At 44.9% G+C, this 26,771-nt stretch overlaps 3 protein-coding genes across 3 annotated transcripts; all 3 read left to right on the top strand.

Moving 5' to 3' along the window:
- The first annotated feature begins 637 nt into the window (after window positions 1–637).
- On the top strand, window positions 638–2,217 carry LOC120064749 (caveolin-2-like). Its single transcript, XM_039015364.1, has 3 exons — window positions 638–887; window positions 1,696–1,885; window positions 2,067–2,217. Exons 1-3 carry the CDS (start codon window positions 638–640, stop codon window positions 2,215–2,217), a joined length of 591 nt encoding a protein of 196 aa, XP_038871292.1.
- Window positions 2,218–12,764: 10,547 nt separating this feature from the next.
- On the top strand, window positions 12,765–17,541 carry LOC120064895 (caveolin-3-like). Its single transcript, XM_039015484.1, has 2 exons — window positions 12,765–12,881; window positions 17,200–17,541. The coding sequence occupies exons 1-2, from the start codon at window positions 12,765–12,767 to the stop codon at window positions 17,539–17,541; spliced, it is 459 nt and encodes a 152-aa protein (XP_038871412.1).
- Window positions 17,542–24,236: 6,695 nt separating this feature from the next.
- Window positions 24,237–24,832, top strand: LOC120064750 (caveolin-3-like). Its single transcript, XM_039015365.1, has 2 exons — window positions 24,237–24,272; window positions 24,491–24,832. Exons 1-2 carry the CDS (start codon window positions 24,237–24,239, stop codon window positions 24,830–24,832), a joined length of 378 nt encoding a protein of 125 aa, XP_038871293.1.
- The last annotated feature ends 1,939 nt before the right edge of the window (window positions 24,833–26,771 follow it).

Below are 26,771 nucleotides of genomic sequence, written 5' to 3' on the forward strand. Positions count from 1 at the left end.
ACCGATGTGAAATGGCTAGCTAATAGCGTTTCAATCGGTGACGTCACTTGCTCTGAGACCTTGAAGTAGTTGTTCCCCTTGCTCTGCAGGGGCCGTGGCTTTTGTGGCGCGATGGGTAACGATGCTTCGTGGGTGTCAGTTGTCTATGTGTGCAGAGGGTCCCTGGTTCAAGCCCAGGTAGGGGCGAGGAGAGGGACGGATGCTGTACTGGTACAGCAGCATTACCAACATCATTATAATTAGCACAGTGTTATCAATGGACTCAAATCAACACGTGTGCCTCAGATATTTTTTGTATATAATTCGCTAATTTTACTCTGTCAATTACAATGTGGAGGACAGCTCCTCCTTTAGGAAAGTTCTCACACAGGTCAAAATGATCTCCTTCATTTGGCCTGTCAGTTGTAGAATGTCATACGTTATGGGCCTGTGAAAGCCAATTTGGGAATTCCACATTGAGGGAGTATGCACAGATGCAGTCACCAGTCCACTATGTCCCACTGGGGTGTCAGCGACTGGGCTGCTAGGGCGAGAGGAGTAGGATTGGTCTATGGTGGTCAACCTCCAGAGCGACCCCGCCCCCCTTCATCCTCTGTCCCAGCCCAGTGAAGGTGCACGCCACTGAGACACACACACCATGGCCACGGGGCGTACACCAGCCAAGACCAGGCTAGACCTGGAAGACATGGAGCAGGAGACTCCTCTGTGGGTCCCACCCCTGGGGATCCCTCCAGACAGACACACAGCAGAGGGACTACTGGAGGAAGTAGTGGAGGCAAAGGAACCAGCCCAGGAGGATGACTCTGTCTCACTCTCCATCTCTATCCACAGTTACACCAGGCCTCTGGTGAAGGACAGGGACCCAAGGGGAGTCAACAAGTGTCTAAAGGGAACTGACACACACGGCTGCACAGCCCGGTAAACAGCCAGTTAAAGTGAAGGTTTATACAGACAGAGAGCACTCCGTGGGAGATAAAAGCACTGCGTGTGCTTGCAAATATTCCACATACCACACATCCCCTGTCTGTTGACTTCCAGATAGGGGAAGGGGAGGTTTAAACACAGGGATGAAATAAGAGAGACAGTATGGATATAATCAAGTATTGATGTTCTGAGATACTCTGGAAATGTTATGGTTGAGATAGGGAAGGATTTGGGTCACCTACATAGAGTTCTCTGTACACCATGAGCCGTTAATGGTAAACTTGTTAGGTAATGTCTATACAATGCATACAATGTTCAGTGGTATGGATTAACTGGCTAGGATTTTATTGAGATGAGCACTCATGTATCTCAAACCCCATAGCTTTAATGGTAGACTGGACATACATCTGAAGGCAATAGAGAGGGAGATCTGGCATCCAACAAAGTGGAATCTGATGTTGAAAACTGGTGTGCTGAGCGATGCTGACCTCATGTGGACACAGTTTGAACTATATCTTGTTTTTCATCTCGCACCGTGACCATGTTATAAGTAATGATTCAGTCCCATTGTAATGTGGTTATTGCAGTGAGTGTGATTCAGTTCATGTCTGTGGCTTCTCTGCATCACATTAAATAAATAAAAAATATAAAGTATTTGAGAACCTCCCAACCTCCTTATTCTGACCATCCCTATACATAGAACTTCACTAAAGTCCCATGCTAAAGAGAGCTCCCACTAGGCCATGCCCTGTCTGTACTCTGTGTCTCCTGAGGTGACGTTTGAGGACGTGATAGCTGAGCCCCCCTCGGTGCGGAGCTTCGATAAGGTGTGGCTGTGGAGCTACGCCCTGTTTGAAGTGTCCCGTCTCTGGTGCTACCGGCTCATCTCCCTCCTCCTGGCCGTGCCCGTCTCTCTGGTAGCAGGGATCCTCTTCGCTGTCCTCAGCTGCCTACACATCTGGTGGGTCCTCTCACCTTTGACCTCCTCTGATGTGGTCCATCCAATGTCTTCAGTTGGTGCTTGATGGAGTTGAATGATGTGCCTGTTGTTTCAATGCATTATGTATAGTATAAACTTGCTTTAAGAGATATTGCACTGGCCTGTTAATGCTCAGTCTGTCTGTCTGCCTGTCCGTCCCCAGGCTGATCATGCCCTGTATGCAGCTCTTCCTGATCAACATGCACAGGGTTCAGACCGTGTGGAGCAGTGTGTTAAACATCGTCATCACTCACTTCTTTAAGAGTATGGGAAAGTGCTGTGGTAGCATCAACGTCCGACTAGCCAGGGACTGATGTTGGGCTCTTCTACCTTCTATGGGAGTGTGGAGGGATGGTGGAGGGGGGGTGGAGGGAGTGTGGAGGGCTGGTGGAGGGAGGGTGGAGGGAGTGTGGAGGGATGGTGGAGGGAGGGTGGAGGGAGTGTGGAGGGAGGGTGGAGGGAGTGTGGAGGGATGGTGGAGGGAGGGTGGAGGGAGGGTGGAGGGATGGTGGAGGGAGGGTGGAGGGAGTGTGGAGGGAGGAAGTGTGGAGGGAGGGTGGAGGGAGTGTGGAGGGAGGGTGGAGGGAGTGTGGAGGGATGGTGGAGGGAGGGTGGAGGGAGTGTGGAGGGAGGGTGGAGGGATGGTGAAGGGAAGGAGGGAAAGTGGAGGGAGGGTGGAGGTAGTGGGCTGGGCTGAAGCACACTACATTGGCACTGGTTGTTTGCAGTCATGTCTTATTCTCAAAGAAAAAACTACTTTGCAACCTTTACTCTGCAAAGGACAGATTTAAAAAAGCAGAACTTGTCATATTTATTTAGTAAATCTGTTCAATCATATTACACCGTATCTAAAAATTGTATAATTTATGTTTTTATTTTAGTACAAAATACTAATTTAGAACTATTATTGGTTCATTGGAGTCAGTTTCATCTCTAAACCATAGCTTGAAGAAATGTGTTAGCAATTAAGATCAAACATAATGAGCTACTGACTTGTCTCTGGAGCCTAAATAGACTTTGGCAATTATAGTTGCCCCAGCAATTCAAATTATGTAAACTTTAAAAGCACTGCACAGCTGTTGTGAGATGCTAATGCACTCTACCGACCTAATCATTGGGATTTCTGACCCTTAGCATGCATACACTACCATTCTCTGGAGCTAGGAGCTGTGCAAAGATACAGCAGGGGAAAGGGCCAAACTTATGAAGCAACTAATTTTGTGATACAGTTCATTTTCAATGGAAGTTGCAGTGAACCTTGCCTATACAACAGGGATACATTCTTCAACTTCTCTGGGATTGTAAGAAACCCTTTTAAGTTGTCTGGTGGACCGTACTGTTCAGTAAAGAAGTCAACATCAATGTCAAAACATCTAGGAGTCTTAGACGATCAATTTTACTCCCATGAGGTCTATCTGTGGGGGTGCCATCTGTCTGTCTGTCTGTCTCAGTCTGTCCGTCAGGACCCACTGCAGTTTACAGCATTAACACACACAGGAGACACAGGCATGCCCTCCGTGGCAATCAGGGATCTATTTCTGTCCCTCCTCCTTCTCCGTGCCCCGACCCCCAGCCCACCAGCCCCCAGACCACACTATGATCCCATTCCACCACTCCCCTTTCCTCTCTCCCACCCCCTGTTTCCATCTCTCCCACTCTCTGTCTCTCTGCCCAAAGGGAACTGGTACAGGAAACATGATCAAGCCACTGCTCTTCCCTAAAGACACACTTCACTTGACTCAATACAATCTTTTTTTGCATGCTACTGGACAGCAGTCTGTTGATGGAGATATATTGCAACAGGCTTACAATAGTGATACACTGCTATTACTGTTGCTTGCTTAGCTAACGCTTCTTTTTCCTCCTCTCCTTCCTCCCTCTTTTCCATATCATCATAATGTTTCTATGGTCTTGTTTATGCAACAAGTAAATATAGGATGTAATGACTGAACTGTAAGGAATCCTAAATCAGATGATACATTTATTTTGAGAGAGTATTGTGTTTTATAGGGGTATGTAAGAGCTGACACTGTAAATCATGAAAGATCCCAGTTTAAATTCTTTCTTGTGCATTGGTGTCATCATCTCAACATAATATGCATGTGAGAAGGACCAAAATTGTTTCGGTTCTACTATGGGACATATTGGTAGTGGTATATATAAGCTTATTGTTCATATTAGGAGGTCAAATCTGCTTACTCATCTTTAACTAGTTAATCAAAACATTTGTATTTGAATCAAATGTATTTATAAGGCCCTTTTTACATCAGCCGATGTCACAAAGTGCTGTACAGAAACACAGCCTAAAACCCCAAACAGCAAGCAATGCAGACGTAGAAGCACGGTGGCTAGGAAAAACTCCCTGTAAAGGCAGGAACCTAGGAAGAATCCTAGAGAGGAACCAGGCTCTGAGGGGTGGCCAGTCCTCTTCTGGCTGTGCCGGGTGGAGATTATAACAGAACATGGCCAAGATGTTCAAATTGAGGGTAAAATAATAATAATCACAGTGGTTGTAGAGGGTGCAGGAGTAAATGTCAGTTGGCTTTTCATAGCCGATCATTCAGAGTTAGAGACAGCAGGTGCGGTAGAGAGAGAGAGTCGAAAAAAGTAGGTCCGGGACAAGGTAGCACTTCCAGTGAACAGGTCAGAGTTCCATAGCCGCAGGCAGAACAGTTGGAACTGGAGCAGCAGCACAACCAGGTGGACTAGGGACAGCAAGGTGTCATCAGGCCAGGTAGTCCTGAGGCATGGTCCTAGGGCTCAGGTCCTCCTCCTCCTCCTCCTCCTCCTCCTCCTCCTCCTCCTCCTCCTCCGAGAGAGAGAGAGAGAGAGAGAGAGAGAGAGAGAGAGAGAGAGAGAGAGAGAGAGAGAGAGAGAGAGAGAGAGAGAGAGAGAGAGAGAGAGAGAGAGAGAGCATACTTAAATTCACACAGGACACCGGATAAGACAGGAGAAATACTCCAGATATAACAGACTGATCCTAACCCCCCGACATAAACTTTTGCAGCATAAATACTGGAGGCTGAGACAGGTGGGGTCGAGAGTCACTGTGGTTCTGTTGAGTTTATGGACCCAGTTTTCCCATCTCGAGGCCATAATATCCACTTCATAATACCCACTTTAAAATACCACTAAAACTCATGATGTCCATAAGAAGTAGAGATCATTTGTGCAGACTTATAATACAGAATAGATACAAAATGCACTGGTGAGTTAGTTGAGCTTTTAAGGATGATAAAGATAATTAAGTAATAATACAAATAATAATAAAGGCTTATATGAAGTTAATGACATGCTCTTGCTTTCTTCATACAGAATGCATGCCATCAAAGAAGTGGATCCCTAGCGTCTATCACCTACAGTACAATGACGAGTTTGAGTATGCTCTTTCCCTGGTAGAAGATGGATATGCCTGGGTTGACGGGAGCCATGGGATAAAACATACAATTTCTTGTCTCCAAAGTACTCTAATTTAATATTGATTTTGGTTAATCAATGAAATCAGCTACTACTAACTAGGGTTGCAAAATTCTGGGAAAATTGAATGAATTCCCTGGTTATCCAGAAATGATCTATGGTCACTCTTGTTCTGTTGTCTTGCCCTGAGACTCATAAGGACATTCTCCTCTGCAGATAAAACAGGCTTTGATGACATCAGCTGTTCCAGTAAAGTCAACACCGCCAACACTCTCCTTGCGAGATAGATACTTCGTACTTCATAGTGTAGAGGAGTCCAAACAGAGAGTGCAAAGGCATTTTGCCAATAGTCTGATTTTCTTTTGCACACAAACTGTTTTGAGTTGACTTTAAGTCGAATACTTAGAGACAATATCATAAAGGGCGATTGCTACAGAGACATACTGTCAGAGCTGCTAGGAGTACTGGGTGGAGGAGTCAAGCGCAGAGAGCAGGGTTTCAAGAAAGTGGATTTATTTTCCAATTGACAGGGAAAACGATCATGCCCTAAACACACGGGCGCATGAAAAAGACGAGTCCAAAAACACCAGACTAAACTGTCCCGAGAAAATAATAAAATCCACATCACTATCCAACACCAAATAACAGATAAACAAGCCCGCACAAAAGCCAGCGGGCTACCTGCCCTTAAATAGCCTACCCACCAAACTAAACTCAAAACAGGTGCACCCAATCAGCCCAAACTAACAGAAACAAAAAGAAAAGAATCGATGGCAGCTAGTAGGCCGGTGACGAAGACCGCAGAGCGCCGCCCGAACAGGAAGAGGCACCATCCTCGGCGGGATTCGTGACAGTACCCCCCCTCTGACGCGCGGCTCCCGCAGCGCGCCGACCCCGGCCTCGAGGACGACCCGGAGGGCGAGGCGCAGGACAATCCGGGTGGCGGCGGTGGAAATCAACCAAGAGGGAAGGATCTAAAATGTCTCTCCCCGGTACCCAGCACCTCTCCTCCGGACCGTACCCCTCCCAGTCAACGAGGTACTGCAGGCCCCTCACCCGGCGTCTCGAGTCCAGAATAGCTCGTACTGTGTACGCCGGGGACCCCTCGATATCCAGAGGGGGCGGAGGGACCTCCGGTACCTCACCTTCCTGAAGGGGACCAGCTACCACCGGCCTGAGGAGAGACACATGAAACGAGGGGTTAATGCGATAGTAAGAAGGGAGTTGCAATCTATAACACACCTCGTTTATCCTCCTCAGGACTTTAAATGGCCCCACACACTGCGGCCCCAGCTTCCGGCAGGGCAGGCGGAGGGGCAGGTTTCGGGTCGAGAGCCAGACCCTGTCCCCTGGTGCGAACACAGGGGCCTCACTGCGGTGGCGGTCAGCGCTCCTCTTCTGCCGTTCACTGGCCTGCCTGAGAGAGTCCTGGACTGCCCGCCAGGTCTCTCTAGAGCGCTGTACCCACTCCTCCACCGCAGGAGCTTCGGTCTGGCTCTGATGCCACGGAGCCAGGACCGGCTGGTACCCCAATACGCATTCAAATGGCGACATGTTAGTTGAGGAGTGGCGGAGTGAGTTCTGGGCCAACTCTGCCCACAGGACGTACCTCGCCCATTCTCCTGGCCGGTCCTGGCAATACGACCTCAGAAACCTACCCACTTCCTGGTTCACTCTTTCCACCTGCCCATTACTTTCGGGGTGATACCCAGAGGTAAGGCTGACCGAGACCCCCAGACGCTCCATAAACGCCCTCCACACCCGGGACGTGAACTGGGGACCTCGATCAGATACGATGTCCTCCGGCACCCCGTAGTGCCGGAAGACGTGGGTAAATAGAGCCTCCGCAGTCTGTAGGGCCGTAGGGAGACCAGGCAATGGAACGAGACGACAGGACTTAGAAAACCGATCCACAACGACCAGAACGGTAGTGTTCCCCTGAGACGGGGGAAGATCAGTCAGGAAATCTACCGATAAATGAGACCATGGCCGTTGTGGAACCGGGAGGGGTTGTAACTTCCCTCTCGGCAGGTGAATAGAAGCCTTACTCTGTGCGCATACCGAGCAGGAAGAGACATAGAGTCTCACGTCCTTAGCCAAGGTGGGCCACCAGTATTTCCCCCTAAGACCCCGCACTGTCCTCTCAATCCCCGGATGACCCGAAGAAGGTAGTGTATGAGCCCACCGAATCAATCGATCACGAACACCAAGCGGTACGTACCTAAGGCCAGTCGGACACTGGGACGGCACAGGTTCTACCCTCAATGCCCGCTCGATGTCCGTGTCCACCTCCCATACCACCGGGGCCACCAGACAAGAGGCTGGAAGGATGGGAGTCGGATCGATGGGCCGGTCATCCGTGTCATAGAGACGAGACAGCGCGTCGGCCTTAGTGTTTAGGGAACCTGGTCGGTAAGAGATCGTAAATCTAAAACGAGTAAAGAACATGGCCCACCTAGCTTGATGCGGATTCAGTCTCTTCGCCTCTCGGATATACTCCAGATTGCGGTGGTCAGTCCAGATGAGAAAAGGGTATTTAGCCCCCTCAAGCCAGTGTCTCCACACCTTCAGGGCTTTTACCATAGCTAGTAACTCCCGGTCCCCCACATCATAGTTCCGCTCCGCCGGCTCCAGCTTCTTAGAAAAGAAAGCACAGGGACGGAGCTTCGGTGGCGTGCCCGAGCGCTGTGATAGCACGGCTCCAACACCAGCCTCGGACGCATCCACCTCCACTATGAACGCTAACGAAGGGTCCGGATGCGCCAACACGGGAGCCTCAGTAAACCTTGCCTTCAACTGGTTGAAGGCTCCATCTGCCTCGGCCGACCACCGTAGACGCACCGGCCCCCCCTTCAGCAGTGAGGTAATGGGCGCCGCCACTTGGCCAAAACCCCGGATAAACCTCCGGTAGTAATTGGCAAACCCTAAAAACCGCTGCACCTCCTTTACCGTGGTCGGAGTCGGCCAATTACGCACGGCGTTAACGCGGTCACACTCCATCATCACCCCCGAGGTGGAAATGCGATAACCCAGGAAGGAAACGGCTGGTTTGGAGAACACACATTTCTCAGCCTTGACGTACAGGTCATGCTCCAGCAGTCGCCTAAGCACCCTGCGTACCAGGGAGACATGCGCGGCGCGTGTGGCAGAATAGATCAAGATGTCATCAATATATACTACCACACCCTGCCCGTGCAAGTCCCTGAGAATCTCATCTACAAAGGATTGGAAGACGGCTGGAGCATTCTTCAACCCATACGGCATGACGAGGTACTCATAGTGGCCTGATGTGGTACTAAACGCTGTTTTCCACTCGTCTCCTCCCCGAATACGCACCAGATTATACGCGCTCCTGAGGTCCAGTTTTGTGAAAAAACGCGCTCCGTGGAATGATTCCATCGCCGTAGCGATGAGAGGTAGTGGATAACTAAATCCCACTGTGATTGAATTTAGACCTCGATAATCAATGCACGGACGCAGTCCTCCCTCCTTTTTTCTCACAAAAAAGAAACTCGAGGAGGCGGGTGACATGGAGGGCCGAATGAAACCTTGTCCCAGAGCTTCCGTGACATATGTCTCCATAGCCAACGTCTCCTCCTGTGACAATGGGTACACGTGACTCCTGGGAAGTGCAGCGTTCTCCTGGAGGTTTATCACGCAATCCCACCGTCGATGAGGTGGTAATTTGGTCGCTTCTTTCTTACTAAAAGCGATAGCCAAATCGCCATATTCTGGGGGAATGCGCACAGTGGAAACCTGGTCTGGACTCTCCACCGACGTGGCACCGATGGAAACTCCCACACACCTACCTGAACACTCATCTGACCACCCCTGAAGAGCTCCCTGTCGCCAGGAAATGAGGGGATTGTGAATGGCTAGCCAGGGAACCCCCAACACCACTGGAAACCCAGGTGAATCAATAAGGTAAAAACTGATCTGCTCCCGATGATCCCCCTGGGTTACCATGTCCAGCGGAATCGTGGCCTCCCTGACCAGCCCTGACCCTAACGGTCGGCTATCTAGGGAGTGCACGGGAAAAGGTGGGTCTATCTGCACCAGCGGAATACCCAACTTACGGGCGAGTCCGCGATCCATAAAACTCCCAGCTGCGCCTGAATCGACTAGCGCCTTATGCTGAAGAGAGGGGAAAAACGCAGGGAAAAAAATAACCAAAAACATGTGACCAACAGGGAGCTCTGGGTGAGTCTTGTGCCTACTCACCTGGGGTGGCCGAGGAGTATTCCGCCTGCCATCCCGACTCCCAGATGGACTCCTCCAGCACCGGTCCGAAGTGTGTCCTCTCCGGCCACAGTAGGTGCAAGAGGAGCCACCTCCTCCGGTCCCCCTAGATGCAGCTCCTCCCAACTCCATCGGAGTTGGAGCGGGAGGGCTGGGAGGTGGAATGGACAGGACCCCCTCTGAACGCCCGCGGGCAGCTAGCAGGTTATCTAGTCGGATCGACATGTCTATCAGTTCATCGAGGGAGAGTGTGGTGTCCCGACAAGCTAGCTCCCGGCGGACGTCCTCCCGGAGGCTGCAACGGTAATGGTCTATTAAGGCCCTGTCATTCCACCCCGCACCAGCAGCCAAGGTCCGGAACTCTAAAGCGAAATCCTGGGCGCTCTTCGTCTCCTGTCTGAGGTGGAACAGACGCTCACCCGCCGCTCGGCCCTCTGGTGGGTGGTCGAACACCGCTCGAAACCGGCGGGTGAACTCCGCGTAATGGTCCCGAGCCGAGTCTGGGCTGTTCCAGACTGCGTTGGCCCAGTCCAGGGCCCTCCCCGACAAACAGGAGACAAGGAGGCTTACACTCTCCTCACCCGAGGGAGTCGGACGCACGGTAGCCAGGTAAAGCTCAAGCTGGAGCAGAAATCCCTGGCAACCAGCCGCTGCTCCATCGTACACCCTCGGGGGGGTGAGACGCAATGTGCTGGTCCCAGCCGATGACACTGTAGGAGTGGGTTGTGTCGTCTGCAGGGGAGCTGAAGGGGGCGTCGGGAGACCACTCCTCTCCCATCGTTCCATCCTCTCCATCATCTGGTCCATCGCTGACCCGATACGATGAAGGACAGCTGTATGATGATGGACACGCTCCTCCATAGTTGGGAGAGGGGTGGTCGCTGCTTCTGCTGACTCCATAGGATCGGGTGCGGGCTTCTGTCAGAGCTGCTAGGAGTACTGGGTGGAGGAGTCAAGCGCAGAGAGCAGGGTTTCAAGAAAGTGGATTTATTTTCCAATTGACACGGAAAACGATCATGCCCTAAACACACGGGCGCATGAAAAAGACGAGTCCAAAAACACCGGACTAAACTGTCCCGAGAAAATAATAAAATCCACATCACTATCCAACACCAAATAACAGATAAACAAGCCCGCACAAAAGCCAGCGGGCTACCTGCCCTTAAATAGCCTACCCACCAAACTAAACTCAAAACAGGTGCACCCAATCAGCCCAAACTAACAGAAACAAAAAGAAAAGAATCGATGGCAGCTAGTAGGCCGGTGACGAAGACCGCCAAGCGCCGCCCGAACAGGAAGAGGCACCATCCTCGGCGGGATTCGTGACACATACATAATCATACATTGATTCAACAGAGTTGAATTGTATTTTTTAAATTGTATTATTTTGTCTGGTTTTGCAATGGAATTGCCACTGTAGTGTTGTGGAAGCTATCTTTAAAATACAGCACCAACCATTTAGGTACATTAAAACATTTACATGTAAATAATAATAATAATTAAAGACGGTTTGATTCCCTTACAATCCCATTTCAAAACAAACTGTATATTTACAAACATATACCGTTATTCTCAGTACTTAATCTTAAAGGGGATATAGCCTATATCCATTATATCTGGAATATCTAGGTGGAATTGTCGTGTCATTGCTTCCTTGCCTATCTTTTTAATAAAACCTTTCAGCATCACCCTGTCTCAGCATGATCAACTTAAACCACTGTGAAATAAACAGTGGTCACCTCAATCAGCAGCACTTTTATTAGTAGTATCTATTCATATTTTATTGATGATTATTTATGAACATTATTATTACGTTTTACAGTAACTAGTCTTGCCAAGATACATTGGCACTGACTCACTACTATGTGCTGTCCAGCAATATGCCATAGGTGCCATAGGTCAATTAAATACTTTATAGTGGACGTATTGAGACAGTGACACACTGCACAGTGTTCTACCACCACTGAGGCTTGACTCATAATTGAAAATGTCATTTTATTTTTTTGTCTAATTGCTCGCTGTACAGCCCATAGAATTTGTTAATAGACATAAAGGAAGTTGTAAAATATGTCACTGACTGCTTGTTAACTGTAACATTTGCAATGTCAGCGGTAGTTTATCAATATAAAGCTGGACAAGATTCTCGATAAAATATTTTTTTTATCACAGTGGGTGACAGCTTAATGAAAATGAGCACCTCAAGAGGGCTTTTGTCTACAAGGCTAGCTGAAACTCATTTGACATTGTATAATGATGGTCAGTTCACGGCTGAAATGCACATCATCCATTGCTTATTAAAAGTAATTACATTCCAAAAAATGCGAGGGCTGAGGACTGTTACACAGTCAAACAACATTCAATGACTTTTGGCCTCTATAAAAAACAAAAACAAATCATACAACAACAAAACATGGATGAATGATGAATGATCTGGTAAATCCAATATGTATACTTTCTCATTCTTTACTTGAACCCTTTATCAATTAAGTATCTTGTTTTGAAAATGTTCTATGCATTCACATATACTTTGTTGACTAAGCATAATACAGTCGATTACTGTTTATGACAAAGTCCTACATTCTTCCTGTCTGGAAGTTGTTGGTCAGTGTGGATGGTACTGTAGTGAACTGTTGGTGTTAGTGGGAGCAGGAGTAGGAGAGTCGTCACTGCATCACACTAGAGTGGAAATTCATGCTACAATGTAAGCCCTGCCCTGCTGACCCCACAGCCCAGTGTGAAATTTGACACGGCTCTGGGGTCCCCTTTAAGACATGCTTTTTCTGTGTGTGTGTGTGTCTAGGTGTGTGAGTCTAGGTGTGTGGGTGTGTAAGTGTGTGTGCATGTGTAGGTGTGTGTGTGTGTGTGTGTGTGTGTGTGTGTGTGTGTGTGTGTGTGTGTGTGTGTGTGTGTGTGTGTGTGTGTGTGCGTGTGTGTGCGTGTGTGTGCGTGTGTGTGTGTGTGTGTGTGTGTGTGTGTGTGTGTGTGTGGGTGTGTGCATGAATGTGTGTGTATGTGTGTGCGCATGTGGGGGCAGCAGCTGTCCACCGGAATTTCAGCCGTGTTGTCACAGTAGTAACAGGGAGGATCAGTGTGACTGAGGGGGCTGCCTGCAGTCTGCTTCAGTGGGTTCACACTCACTGTCCTCTGCCCCTGCCCTCCACGCCCCACTACTCTCCCTGCCTCTGCCCCAGCCCAAGGCCCCACCATGGCCGACCAGTACCAGTACAACACCAACGAGGAGAAATTTGTAAAAGACAGCCACACCAAGGAGATCGACCTGATCAACAGAGACCCTAAATTGATCAATGAGGATGTGATCAAGGTAGGTAAACCATGACTGCGCCACCCACTCACACACACACTGAATCTACAGGTTGAACTCTTTTTGCCTCAAGTAAGGAAAGACACGTTTTAAACCTTAGTTTAAAATTAAGTCTAAAGTCTAAACTTAAAGCCAACACTGTACACTTCAGTATGTTGCTGTGTTGCTGCCATGAAGGGCCCAAAATAGTCCCAGGCCTATTCCTTATGCCCCAGCACGGCACCCATGGTTTATTTCTGGAATGGGGCTAAAGGGCTGTGACAGACAGGGATATTATGAGGTAGTTTCTTTTCAGAGCTTTATCGCTGCTTTTCCTGTGTTTGTCGTCATGTTTACATACAGTAATATCTATCATGCGCTATATTTCCCCAGAGCTCAGGAGAGCGTGGAAGTAGATAGTCTACTGCCTGGCTAAACAGGTCGTATGGAAAAACTTTTATTAACTTGAGTGAGTCATCTGTTAAGTATAGCATGTACAGTGGGGTCAGAAATTTTTGATGAAGATGAGCAATAATGATTGTATGAAATAAAAAACTTAAATACTGAACTATATTGTAAGCAAAACATTTCTTGGGGGAAATTATATTATTTTATACTAATATAATTGCTCAGAGAAGGTAATGTATATTTTTTCAAAAAGGTAGGTCAAAATTGTTACCCCTAAAGATTCGTATAAATAAAGTAATCAAAAGTTTAGTATTTGGTCTCATATTCCTAGCATGCAATGACTGCATTAAACTTGTTGGATGCATTTACAGTTTGTCTTAGTTATGTTTCAGATTATTTTGTGTTCAATATAAATGAATGTTAAATAATGTATTGAGTCATTTTGGAGTGACATTTTTTCTAAATAAGAGTAAACCATATTTCTAAACACTTCTACATTAATGTGGATGCTACTACGATTACAGATAATCCTGAAAGAATCGTGAATAATGATGATGAGTGAGAAAATTACAGAGGGTCAAAGATTGTAATGTACACCCAAGACATGCTAACCTTTCCTGTTATTGGTAATGGTTAGCATGTCTTGGGGGTGTGATCTTTGACCCTCTGTGTTATTCACGATTCATTCAGGATTATCTGTAGTCATGGTAGCACCCACATGAATGTAGAAGTGTTTAGAAACCTATTCTTTACAATTAAAGTGACTCCAGAATGACACAATACATTATTTAGCATTTCTATAGTGCACAAAATAATCTGAAACCCAATCCAAATGAACTTCAAATGCACAAGCTTGACGTAGTCACCGCATGCTAGGAATATGGGACCAAATACTAAACTTTTGACTACTTTATTTCTAAGAATCTTTCGGGGTGTCAATATTTTTTAGAGAAATATTTTAGATATTTTTAGAGAGAAAAAAAGTATGACTTGTTAAAAAAACAAAATTCAGCGTATACTATAGCTCAGTATTTTCATTACTTACAGTGGCTTGCAAAAGGATTCACCCCCCTTGGCATTTTACCTATTTTGTTGTCTTACAACCTGGAATTAAAATATATTTTTGGGGGGTTTGTATCATTTGATTTACACAACATGCCTACCACTTTGAAGATGCAAAATATTTTTTATTGTGAAACAAACAAGAAATAAGACAAAAAAAAAAGAAAACTTGAGCCTGCATAACTATTCACCCTCCCCCCAAAGTCAATACTTTGTAGAGCCACCTTTTGCAGTAATTACAGCTGCAAGTCTCTTGGGGTATGTCTCTATAAGCTTGGCACATCTAACTGGGAATTTTGCCCATCCTTCATGGCAAAACTGCTCCAGCTCCTTCAAGTTGGATGCGTTCCGCTGGTGTACAGCAATATTTAAGTCATACCACAGATTCTCAATTGGATTGAGGTTTGGGCTTTGACTAGGCCATTCCAAGACATTTAAATGTTTCCCCTTAAACCACTCGAGTGTTGCTTTAGCAGTATGCTTAGTGTCATTGTCCTGCTGGAAGGTGAACCTCCGTCCCAGTCTCAAATCTCTGGAAGACTGAAACAGGTTTCTCTCAAGGCTTTCCCTGTATTTAGCGCCATCCATCATTCCTTCAATTCTGACCAGTTTCCCAGTCCCTGCCAATGAAAAACATCCCCACAGCATGATGCTGCCACCACCATGCTTCACTGTGGGGATGGTGTTCTCGGGGTGATGAGAGGTGTTGGGTTGCACCAGACATAGCATTTTTCCTTGATGGCCAAAAAGCTCAATTTTAGTCTCATCTGACCAGAGTACCTTCTTCCATATGTTTGGGGAATCTCCCACATGCCTTTTGGCGAACACCAAAGTGTTTGCTTTTTTTTTTCTTTAATAAGCAATGACTTTTTTTCTGGCCACTCTTCCATTAAGCCCAGCTCTGTGGAGTGTACGACTTAAAGTGGACAGATACTCCAATCTCCGCTGTGGAGCTTTGCAGCTCCTTCAGGGTTATCTTTGGTCTATTTGTTGCCTCTCTGATTAATGCCCTCCTTGCCTGGTCCGTGAGTTTTGGTGGGCGGCCCTCTCTTGACAGGTTTGTTATGGTGCCATATTCTTAAAAATATATATATAATGGATTTAATGGTGCTCTGTGGGATGTTCAAAGTTTCTGATATTTTTTTATAACCCAACCCTGATCTGTACTTCTCCACAACTTTGTCCCTGACCTGTTTGGAGAGCTCCTTGGTCTTCATGGTACCACTTGCTTGGTGGTGTTTCTTGCTTAGTGGTGTTGCAGATTCTGGGGCCTTTCAGAACAGTTGTATATATACTGAGATTATGTGACAGATCATGTGACACTTAGATTGCACACAGGTGGACTTTATTTAACTAATTATGTGACTTTTGAAGGTAATTGGTTGCACCAGATCTTATTTAGGGGCTTCATAGCAAAGGGGGTGAATACATACGCACACACCACTTTTCAGTTTGGAAAGCATGCCTACAATCAATTTTAAAGTTGTGTTAATTAAAATGAATAGACAGTGATTCAGTAGTAATATTTCAAATTCTAGAAATTGGTTTACATCTGTTAGGCATCTGTTGAGTGTAACAAGTTAATTACCATTCAGGGTTGAGTTGCAGATGTCTATGCAACAGTGAGCCAGGATTTTGTAAGGACCAGGTGTTGGATACTGAATACAACAAGCAATTACAAACTGGGCCATCATAGACATGCATTTTACGTGAAGAAACTCTGGGTTTCCAGAAACTTTATCCAAATCGTCCTCTGAGAAAAGAAAAAAACTGTGGGACAATTTGAGCTACGCTAGCACTGAGATAAATGCAAAGTAACAAACAATTACCATATGAGGGTGAAAGTTGACAGGGTTCTCATCACTCATAAATAAACAAAGATATAGGCCCCTTTTCAGTACACAACACAATGACGTCACGCACTGACTTTTGGAGGCAGAATGAAAGCCATCACCATCTGCGCCCATTCAACATAGACCACATTTACATACTGTAGTTATTACTTCTAAGCAAAACACGTTTTTGGGGTTCTGATACGCTTACAATGTTGTTTTGATTATTGCTTGAGCAGTTGCTAAGAGTATATTTAGTTGTGATCTTTGCCAAATACCTATTTTGGATTCAGTAGTTAATGCTCATTGATATAGTCTGTAGTAAAGTTAGCAAAGGGTATGTTTACTGGTTGAAGTTTAAGTGTTTTTTTGTTTTTTTACGTATAATGCAGTTGATGGGCAACGATGACACACACATTATAATAAGCAGGTCATTCATACAAGCTTTACAATCCAATCATAATCCAAGGTAGTGTGAAATGCACTCATAAGCAACATGTAAATGGAGGCTTTTTTGCTAGCGGTCTATGAGAACTCCCTGTGTCCCTCGTGTGGCAATGTTTGCAAACACAGAAAGGGGTCTATATGTTAGTACAGTACACAGAACAGATTGAAGTGTGGTATAGGCCCTCAGTATAGTTGTGTTTATTTCATCCACTATGTATCCCAGGCACTACTAATGATAACAGTAATGTTGTTAAGTCACAATAACACATGTATTTTTGCATAATCATATCCATTGATTTGTGAGGAAACTGGGCAGGGATTCAATCAAGGGTGCACTGTTGCCAAGCGCATTGCTCTTGACTTTAAAAGGGAATTTACACTTGTGCCGACATTCACAGCATTTACCATGACTTTTCCGTGAATATTAAGAAAATTACCTTCAAAAGGCATATTGTCGACAGTGCAATGGGTTTGTTGACAACAAGTCGTTGATTAAATCCTGGCCCTGGTGTTAGGTACTCAGAAAACACTAGACTTCCTTTCATCAGTGAGAATTCACTAACATCGTCCATGGTATTCCTTCCCTGCAGGTAGAGTTTGAGGATGTAATCGCAGAGCCCGACGGCACACACAGTCTGGATGGGGTGTGGAAGCTCAGCTACACCACCTTCACCGTGTCCAAGTACTGGTGCTACCGCATCCTCTCAGCCATCTTCGGCATCCCCGTGGCTCTGCTCTGGGGATTCCTCTTCGCCTGCATCTCGTTCTGTCATATTTGGGCCGTGGTGCCCTGCATCAAGAGCTGCCTGATCGAGTCACAGTGCATCAGTCGTATCTACTCCCTCTGCATCCAGACCTTCTGTGACCCCTTCTTTGAAGCCCTGGGCAAGATCTTCAGCAGTGTGAAAGTGGCCCTGCGCAAAGAGGTCTAGACAGAGGTGGCTGGTGAGAGGAGGAAGGCTCATAATAATGAATGGAATGGAGTCAATGGAATGGATCAAACACATGGAAACCATGTGTTTAATGTGTTTGAGACCATTCCATTATTCTGTTCCAGCCATTACTGTAAGCCTGTCCTCCCCATTTAAAGTGTCACCAGCCACCACTGACTCACACCCACCACAGTGTTTACATGTGTTTGGATGAAATGTTGCACCCTTTTTATATGCCAGACCAGATAACCAGTCCTGGTGTCCTCATATTTCCCAAAACACCCCCCGTTACCCTCACCCCGCCTGGAGCCCTGGGCCCCGTCCTGCCCGTCTTGCCCTTTGAGTCCTGACATGTTCAGAACGACCAGCGCCATTAGAGGCTCTGTGATAGCTGCAGCATGGTTGGGTGACAGCTCTGGCTCCGTTGGAAGGCAGAGAGCTGCCTGTTCATTGAGGGAATAGAGCGCTGGCAGCCATGGCAACCATGGAATGTATCTTGAGATGCTGAGGACAGTGGCTTCTCGGTCACATGACATACACACCCCAGTTACTCTAACGGCATTGCAGCACCTGTAGGACAATACTGCCTACACAGGGCTCTCCAACCCTGTTCCTGAAGAGCTCCCATCCTGTAGGTTTTCGCTCCAACCCTCATCTAGCACACCTGATTCTAATAATTAGCTGGTTGATAAGCTGAATCAGGTTAGTTACAACTAGGGTTGGAGCGAAAACCTACAGGAGGGTAATTCACAGGAACAGGGTTGGAGAGCCCAATTCTGAATTGATATACAGTATATTAGACAGTCAGGTGTGTGTGTGTGTGTGTGTGTGTGTGTGTGTGTGTGTGTGTGTGTGTGTGTGTGTGTGTGTGTGTGTGTGTGTGTGTGTGTGTGTGTGTGTGTGTGTGTGTGTGTGTGTGTGTGTGTGTGTATGCGTGCATTTTGTGCCTGCTGATAAACTAGTTGATGTTGTACAATAGAAATGGGAATTGTAGTGCTTCAACAAGATTATATCACCTTTTACAGAATCAATAAGATGCATTTTCTCAACTGAATAATTTTGATTAAACACATTCTAAATTGTAAATTTTGCTTCACATTTCTTTCACATAAGCTACCAATAACTTGACTGTGTGGCTGTTGAAACTGTAAGAATGTTAGAAAGAAAGGAGCCTCAGGTTTTAAAATTATAAATAGATTTTTCTATTTGCAGGTCCTACAATTCAGCCAAGTATGTGGCATCAGAGGACGCCAACTATCTCACTAAAGATATACGACATTGGTATTATTGCATTTGTTTATATATTGATTGAGAAAGAGAAGTACAAATATCTGTTGTCGATTTTTGATGAGTGGGGCCGAACCTAATCTGTGGGGAATTTGCTCTATCAGCATTTGCACATAATTATTTGATGGATAAGACTGGCTATAAATATTCCAGAGCAGTATTTGGGTTTCTTTGAATTGATATCACAGATTATTATTATCCTCTTGGCCTCTATAGATGTAGGATCTTAATTTGAACCAGTTTGCTACAACAGTAAAATAATCCTGCAGAAACAGGAAATTTGAATTATTATGTGGATTATAATTATTTTTTTTAGGGGTTGATACATTTTTCGTGAGGGAAAATCAAGTCTGAAATTTGAAAGTGGAAATTACAAACTTCTTTTTGTAACCAGGTGGACCAGTCATTCTCATTGGAAGTTAGGGATAGAAAAGCCAATTGAGAACCAGTGGTCTGGATCCAGACACATAAGGCCATGCCTATAAAAGTAGCATTATCCCATCCCAAATCTTTTTCCTATCTTTCTATGACATGTATGTATGTGCACATTAATTTAAATGTAAGATACAGAAGTTCAACATACTTTATGAGCTGGGTCATTCCTACAATGTGGTGCCTTTTCTGTCCCCAGGAAATATCACTTCTTATTTAGTGTAAAATGTCGATTCCAAAAGCCTTTAAGTAGAAGGTCGGTGTCCTTTACCTTAAAAACACAAAAATGTGGATTTTGAAAGGGAATTCTATGCATTTTGAAACTTTTTTTCAGTGGATATAGGCGTTTTTGACATGTCCCTGGGTGTTATCAAATCAAATCAAAGTTTATTTGTCACGCGCGCTGAATGCAACAGGTGTAGAACTTACAGTGAAATGCTTACTTACAGGCTCTAACCAATAGTGCAAGAAATGTGCTAGGTGAACAATAGGTAAGTAAAGAAATAGAACAACAGTAAAAAGACAGGCTATATACAGTAGCGAGGCTACATACAGACACCGGTTAGTCAGGCTGATTGAGGTAGTATGTACATGTAGATATGGTTAAAGTGACTATGTATATATGATGAACAGAGAGTAGCAGTGGCGTAAAAGAGGGGTTGGCGGGTGGTGGGTGGCGGGTGTCGGGACACAATGCAGATAGCCCGGTTATCCAATGTGCGGGAGCAGTGGTTGGTCGGCCCAATTGAGGTAGTATGTACATGAATGTATAGTTAAAGTGACTATGCATATATGATAAACAGAGAGTAGCAGCAGCGTAAAAAGAGGGGTTGGGGGGACACAATGCAAATAGTCCGGGTAGCCATTTGATTACCTGTTCAGGATTCTTTTGGCTTGGGGATAAAAACTGTTGAGAAGCCTTTTTGTCCTAGACTTGGCACTCCGGTACCGCTTGCCATGCGGTAGTAGAGAGAACAGTCTATGACTGGGGTGGCTGGGGTCTTTGACAATTTCTAGGGCCTTCCTCTGACACCGCCTGGTGTAGAGGTCCTGGATGGCAGGCAGCTTAGCCCCAGTGATGTACAGGGCCGTACGCACTACCCTCTGTAGTGCCTTGCGGTCAGAGGCCGAGAAATTGCCGTACCAGGCAGTGATGCAACCAGTCAGGATGCTCTCGATGTTGCAGCTGTAGAACCTTTTGAGGATCTCAGGACCCATGCCAAATGTTTTTAGTTTCCTGAGGGGGAATAGGCTTTGTCGTGCCCTCTTCACGACTGTCTTGGTGTGTTGGACCATTCTATTCATCAACTTCCATGAGAAATATAAGCATTAAAATAGTAATACGTTTATTTTATAGTTAAATTCTCTATCATCAATAATGTTTTTTTCATGATTATTGTATTTATTATTATTTTATTTAAGATTTGCTGTATGCCCCTGATATCACTTTGAACCATGTTAGTTTGTTATAGTTCTCCAATAAAGAAAATAGCCCTTTGTAAAATTAAACCACATTCAGAAAGTGTCATCATTTCTTTGGTGGTAAAACAATGTTTATTTTAAATGTTTTAATTTAACCTTTATTTAACTAAGCAAGTCAGTTAAGAACAAATTCTTATCTACAATGACGGCCTACCGGGGAACAGTGGGGTTAACTGCCTTGTTCAGGGGCAATTAACATTTCAAAATGTTAAAATATGTTTGGTAGAGAAGTAAAAAATAATTTTCAAGTGTTATGCTAGCTCAGTCTTGCTCACTCACAGAGCTATGGCTAATTTGGGCTCCAAATGTACACCCTGTTAGGATTATGGACCTAACATGTAGAAAAATGCCCCCCCCCCCCCCAAAAAAAAAGTACATGAGCTTGACTAATATGTTTTACTGAAAGTCAAACATGTCCTTTTTATCATAGAATATAACATTTAAATAAAAATATATATACTTTTTTATAAAGTTATGAGGTCCAAAAGGCTCAACTCCATTTGATGCACAAAAAAAATATTTTCAGACTCACTTGATAGAACACAAACAATTTATTTAAAATAAATAAGAGATACATACAGTATGTACTTTCCAAAATACAACACTCTAAATGCAAATAAGGAAATTATGTTTTCTATTAAATGTTCAGTAGGTTTAAGGATAAATTGAAAACCAAGACGTTTACAGTAAAAGCAGAAGCCAACTTTGTAAAAAGTAAAATAAAATAATACTGCCATTTGTGATGTGCACAAGGAACAGAGTTTCAAGTAGATTCATAATTAAGGCAGGTCACCCTCTTTATGCAATAGGTTTTAAAATACATTGAATAATCCAGATAGATCAAAGCAGGATTCATGAAATTGCTCTCCCAATTCTGAGTGTTCTGAGTGTGTGTAATCCATTTTCTCAATCCTATTTTGCAATGAAGAAGACATCAGCCTACCACTCAAAAAGTACAGACAGATTAATTGTGTAGGAACATTTTTGCCAAAGTACACCACAATCTTCAAAGAAATACATTTGGATGTTTGTGTTCATCCTAGAAGAAAATGGTAGCTAGTTTATTGAGTAGCCTTCTGTAAAATTAAGTAAGTAAACATGTACAGCATGACAGATATGGCAGTTGTCATTTCACAAACTGTGTAATAGTGGAAACGTACTGTGTGTGTGACCTAACGGATGGTGTGATGCAACAGACATGAGCAACATAGCACAGGAGACATCCTATATGTCAATATGTGCAAAGCAATGCAAGAGGAGAGTAGCTTTACCTTCAGGCTGACAAAATTAAGAAGAAATGTCACTGTCTTGGTCAGTCTTCACAATCCAAACCACCATTACAGATCTGATTGACACGAAATCTGTGGCATGGGAGGCCTATGTTAATGGACTTTAAGTCCATGGTGAGGAGAACACAGCTCCCTCCTCTCCTTGGTTGGGAGTGACAGACAGTCAGTGCTTCATTTTTCATTTACCATCTCCTGTCCTCCTCCACGGACCAAATATGTAAATCCATCAGTCTGAAAACACAATCAATGGATGACTCACTCTGAACTTTGCCTGTAAGTGGAGACGTTCAACATGTCCCCAAATAAATCTCCATCTGTACAACAATCAATTGTTCAATTTACTCTCGACAAACCATGTCTGAGACTAAAATGTAAAAATCAGTGCAATAGTTTTAGGTGAGCCTCCCCCGGAGCGGGACAACAGTAGGGGAAGGAGAAATGTGGGTTTGGGGAGGTGGTGGAGGGTGTGTGTGAGGGGTTTACAGTTCTGACTGGGGGGGTACCATTGTGGGGAGTGAAGACGTCTCATGTGGTGGAGGTCTGTGTGACGCTCCTCTGGCTACTGGTGCTCTTGATGACGTAAGTGGAGGAGTTGCTTTTGCGGCTGGAGTCGTTGTCACGTTCGCAGTGGCACTGGGAGGACTTGAGGTAGCGGGCCGAGCAGCACACAAAGTTCTGCCTCAGGTCTGAGAACAGGTGGCCCGCAAAGCACATGTAGATCCATGGGTTACAGCAACTGTTCAGACTGGCCAGCAGCATGGAGATGATGAAGGGCATGGCTGGGGAAACAAGACACACACACACACTTAGATTTTAATTGATTGCAAATTGCCAATACATTTTTAAAGATGATATCTGATTGGATCGATCGATTTCCATTGATTTCATTCACACGTTGTAATGATCTACATTTCAGACAGAGCTTAACATCTTATACACATGACAGCCGTTCTCATTATGAAATTATCCTCTGGTTCTTCTAAGGACAAACATGAGGAAACCATTTACATCTTAATTATCTCTCCCTTTCTCCTTTCTCCCTTTCACTCTTTCTCTCTCTTTCTCTTCCCCAGTGATTTTACCCACACACCGCTACTGATTGGATAGCCTATCTATGGGGCTAGTTTGGGTCCGTCAATGTGTCATTAAATGCTTTCAATATGTGTATATGCAGTGGCGGATTTAGGTATAGGCGACATGGGCAGATGCCCAGGGCGGCATCTTGCCGGGGGCGGCTGCACAAAAAAAATTCGTAATGGTGACATTTGCGTGATTGGTTTTCTATCGCTCATTTACACGTCACGTCAATGATATCATGTCAACACATGGGACTGTGGGTTAATTAACTTTGTCGGAGTGGGCGCCCTGATTCTAGTTTGTGAGCTAGGCAGGCTACTGCCTGGGAAGGTCTCCCATTCAGAAGTACGAGATGGGGAGGGGGCGGGGGTAGGTTGACCTCAGGTCTCCCCACTGGAAGCCCGAGGTAGGGGGAGTGGGGGAATCTATCAAATAGTGCACCTATACCTTTGTACAGTACTAATGCAATTAGTAAAATCATCACTACGAAATGCTACCAAATAAATCACAATGCATTCATAACACTGTGAATATATAGTTTCACAGACACATTGATGCATTTTTTTATGGTTTGTGCTAAATCGTTATAATAAAATAATATAAAACCAGTCTGCACACCACCAAGGTGAATTGGTTTAGTCTTGACTCTTGGTTGACAGTGTTGGTAGATGGGTAATGTGTTGGTGCCTGAGTGCCAAATCAACACAAATGTGTTTCTATTTGTCTTTGTTACTTCTTTTTGATATTTCAGAGGCTTATGTTTGTATTTATTTTTATATTTATATAGTTTTAAATGTTATGATTATTTATTTGTGTTGTTCCAAATATCTGAATAAAAATTACAGTTACTGCAGAATGGTGCTTTGTTGTTGGCGGGGGGGGGGCTGAAGGGGGGGTTCGCCCAGGGAGCCATACAAGCTAGCACCGCCACTGTGTAAATGTATGGTAGATTTAATTTTTTTAAGTCATTGGATTTTGGTGATGTTGACATTTAAAAATATTGTCCCATGTACATTGTGTAATATAGTGAAGGTCCCTAACTAGCCCCGTAAGGATATCGAATGCCTAACCAAATTGACCATGGGCATTACGATTGGGTCGCATGCAATGCAGCTGGGTTCCGAATTGATGATTACTTGGGTGCTGCCAGCTGTGGGCATTTGGGCAAGATTGAAATAAATCCAACCCAATGAAAACTGTTACTGTATCCTTCATTCTGTGACATACCATTTTTTCCTACCATCCCGCAAATCTCTGTTTGGGATGAGACTGACTTTATGACCAATTTTATCCTATTTATACTTAGTAGTCAATTTTGACACTAGAAAACATTTTATGACACATATTTTCAAAACATCGTCCATGGTATTCCTTCCCTGCAGGTAGAGTTTGAGGATGTAATCGCAGAGCCCGACGGCACACACAGTCTGGATGGGGTGTGGAAGCTCAGCTACACCACCTTCACCGTGTCCAAGTACTGGTGCTACCGCATCCTCTCAGCCATCTTCGGCATCCCCGTGGCTCTGCTCTGGGGATTCCTCTTCGCCTGCATCTCGTTCTGTCATATTTGGGCCGTGGTGCCCTGCATCAAGAGCTGCCTGATCGAGTCACAGTGCATCAGTCGTATCTACTCCCTCTGCATCCAGACCTTCTGTGACCCCTTCTTTGAAGCCCTGGGCAAGATCTTCAGCAGTGTGAAAGTGGCCCTGCGCAAAGAGGTCTAGACAGAGGTGGCTGGTGAGAGGAGGAAGGCTCATAATAATGAATGGAATGGAGTCAATGGAATGGATCAAACACATGGAAACCATGTGTTTAATGTGTTTGAGACCATTCCATTATTCTGTTCCAGCCATTACTGTAAGCCTGTCCTCCCCATTTAAAGTGTCACCAGCCACCACTGACTCACACCCACCACAGTGTTTACATGTGTTTGGATGAAATGTTGCACCCTTTTTATATGCCAGACCAGATAACCAGTCCTGGTGTCCTCATATTTCCCAAGACACCCCCCGTTACCCTCACCCCGCCTGGAGCCCTGGGCCCCGTCCTGCCCGTCTTGCCCTTTGAGTCCTGACATGTTCAGAACGACCAGCGCCATTAGAGGCTCTGTGATAGCTGCAGCATGGTTGGGTGACAGCTCTGGCTCCGTTGGAAGGCAGAGAGCTGCCTGTTCATTGAGGGAATAGAGCGCTGGCAGCCATGGCAACCATGGAATGTATCTTGAGATGCTGAGGACAGTGGCTTCTCGGTCACATGACATACACACCCCAGTTACTCTAATGGCATTGCAGCACCTGTAGGACAATACTGCCTACACAGGGCTCTCCAACCCTGTTCCTGAAGAGCTCCCATCCTGTAGGTTTTCGCTCCAACCCTCATCTAGCACACCTGATTCTAATAATTAGCTGGTTGATAAGCTGAATCAGGTTAGTTACAACTAGGGTTGGAGCGAAAACCTACAGGAGGGTAATTCACAGGAACAGGGTTGGAGAGCCCAATTCTGAATTGATATACAGTATATTAGACAGTCAGGTGTGTGTGTGTGTGTGTGTGTGTGTGTGTGTGTGTGTGTGTGTGTGTGTGTGTGTGTGTGTGTGTGTGTGTGTGTGTGTGTGTGTGTGTGTGTGTGTGTGTGTGTGTGTATGCGTGCATTTTGTGCCTGCTGATAAACTAGTTGATGTTGTACAATAGAAATGGGAATTGTAGTGCTTCAACAAGATTATATCACCTTTTACAGAATCAATAAGATGCATTTTCTCAACTGAATAATTTTGATTAAACACATTCTAAATTGTAAATTTTGCTTCACATTTCTTTCACATAAGCTACCAATAACTTGACTGTGTGGCTGTTGAAACTGTAAGAATGTTAGAAAGAAAGGAGCCTCAGGTTTTAAAATTATAAATAGATTTTTCTATTTGCAGGTCCTACAATTCAGCCAAGTATGTGGCATCAGAGGACGCCAACTATCTCACTAAAGATATACGACATTGGTATTATTGCATTTGTTTATATATTGATTGAGAAAGAGAAGTACAAATATCTGTTGTCGATTTTTGATGAGTGGGGCCGAACCTAATCTGTGGGGAATTTGCTCTATCAGCATTTGCACATAATTATTTGATGGATAAGACTGGCTATAAATATTCCAGAGCAGTATTTGGGTTTCTTTGAATTGATATCACAGATTATTATTATCCTCTTGGCCTCTATAGATGTAGGATCTTAATTTGAACCAGTTTGCTACAGCAGTAAAATAATCCTGCAGAAACAGGAAATTTGAATTATTATGTGGATTATAATTATTTTTTTTAGGGGTTGATACATTTTTCGTGAGGGAAAATCAAGTCTGAAATTTGAAAGTGGAAATTACAAACTTCTTTTTGTAACCAGGTGGACCAGTCATTCTCATTGGAAGTTAGGGATAGAAAAGCCAATTGAGAACCAGTGGTCTGGATCCAGACACATAAGGCCATGCCTATAAAAGTAGCATTATCCCATCCCAAATCTTTTTCCTATCTTTCTATGACATGTATGTATGTGCACATTAATTTAAATGTAAGATACAGAAGTTCAACATACTTTATGAGCTGGGTCATTCCTACAATGTGGTGCCTTTTCTGTCCCCAGGAAATATCACTTCTTATTTAGTGTAAAATGTCG

Source organism: Salvelinus namaycush, chromosome 20 (assembly GCF_016432855.1).
Source record: "Salvelinus namaycush isolate Seneca chromosome 20, SaNama_1.0, whole genome shotgun sequence".
NCBI classification, from domain to species: domain Eukaryota; kingdom Metazoa; phylum Chordata; class Actinopteri; order Salmoniformes; family Salmonidae; genus Salvelinus; species Salvelinus namaycush.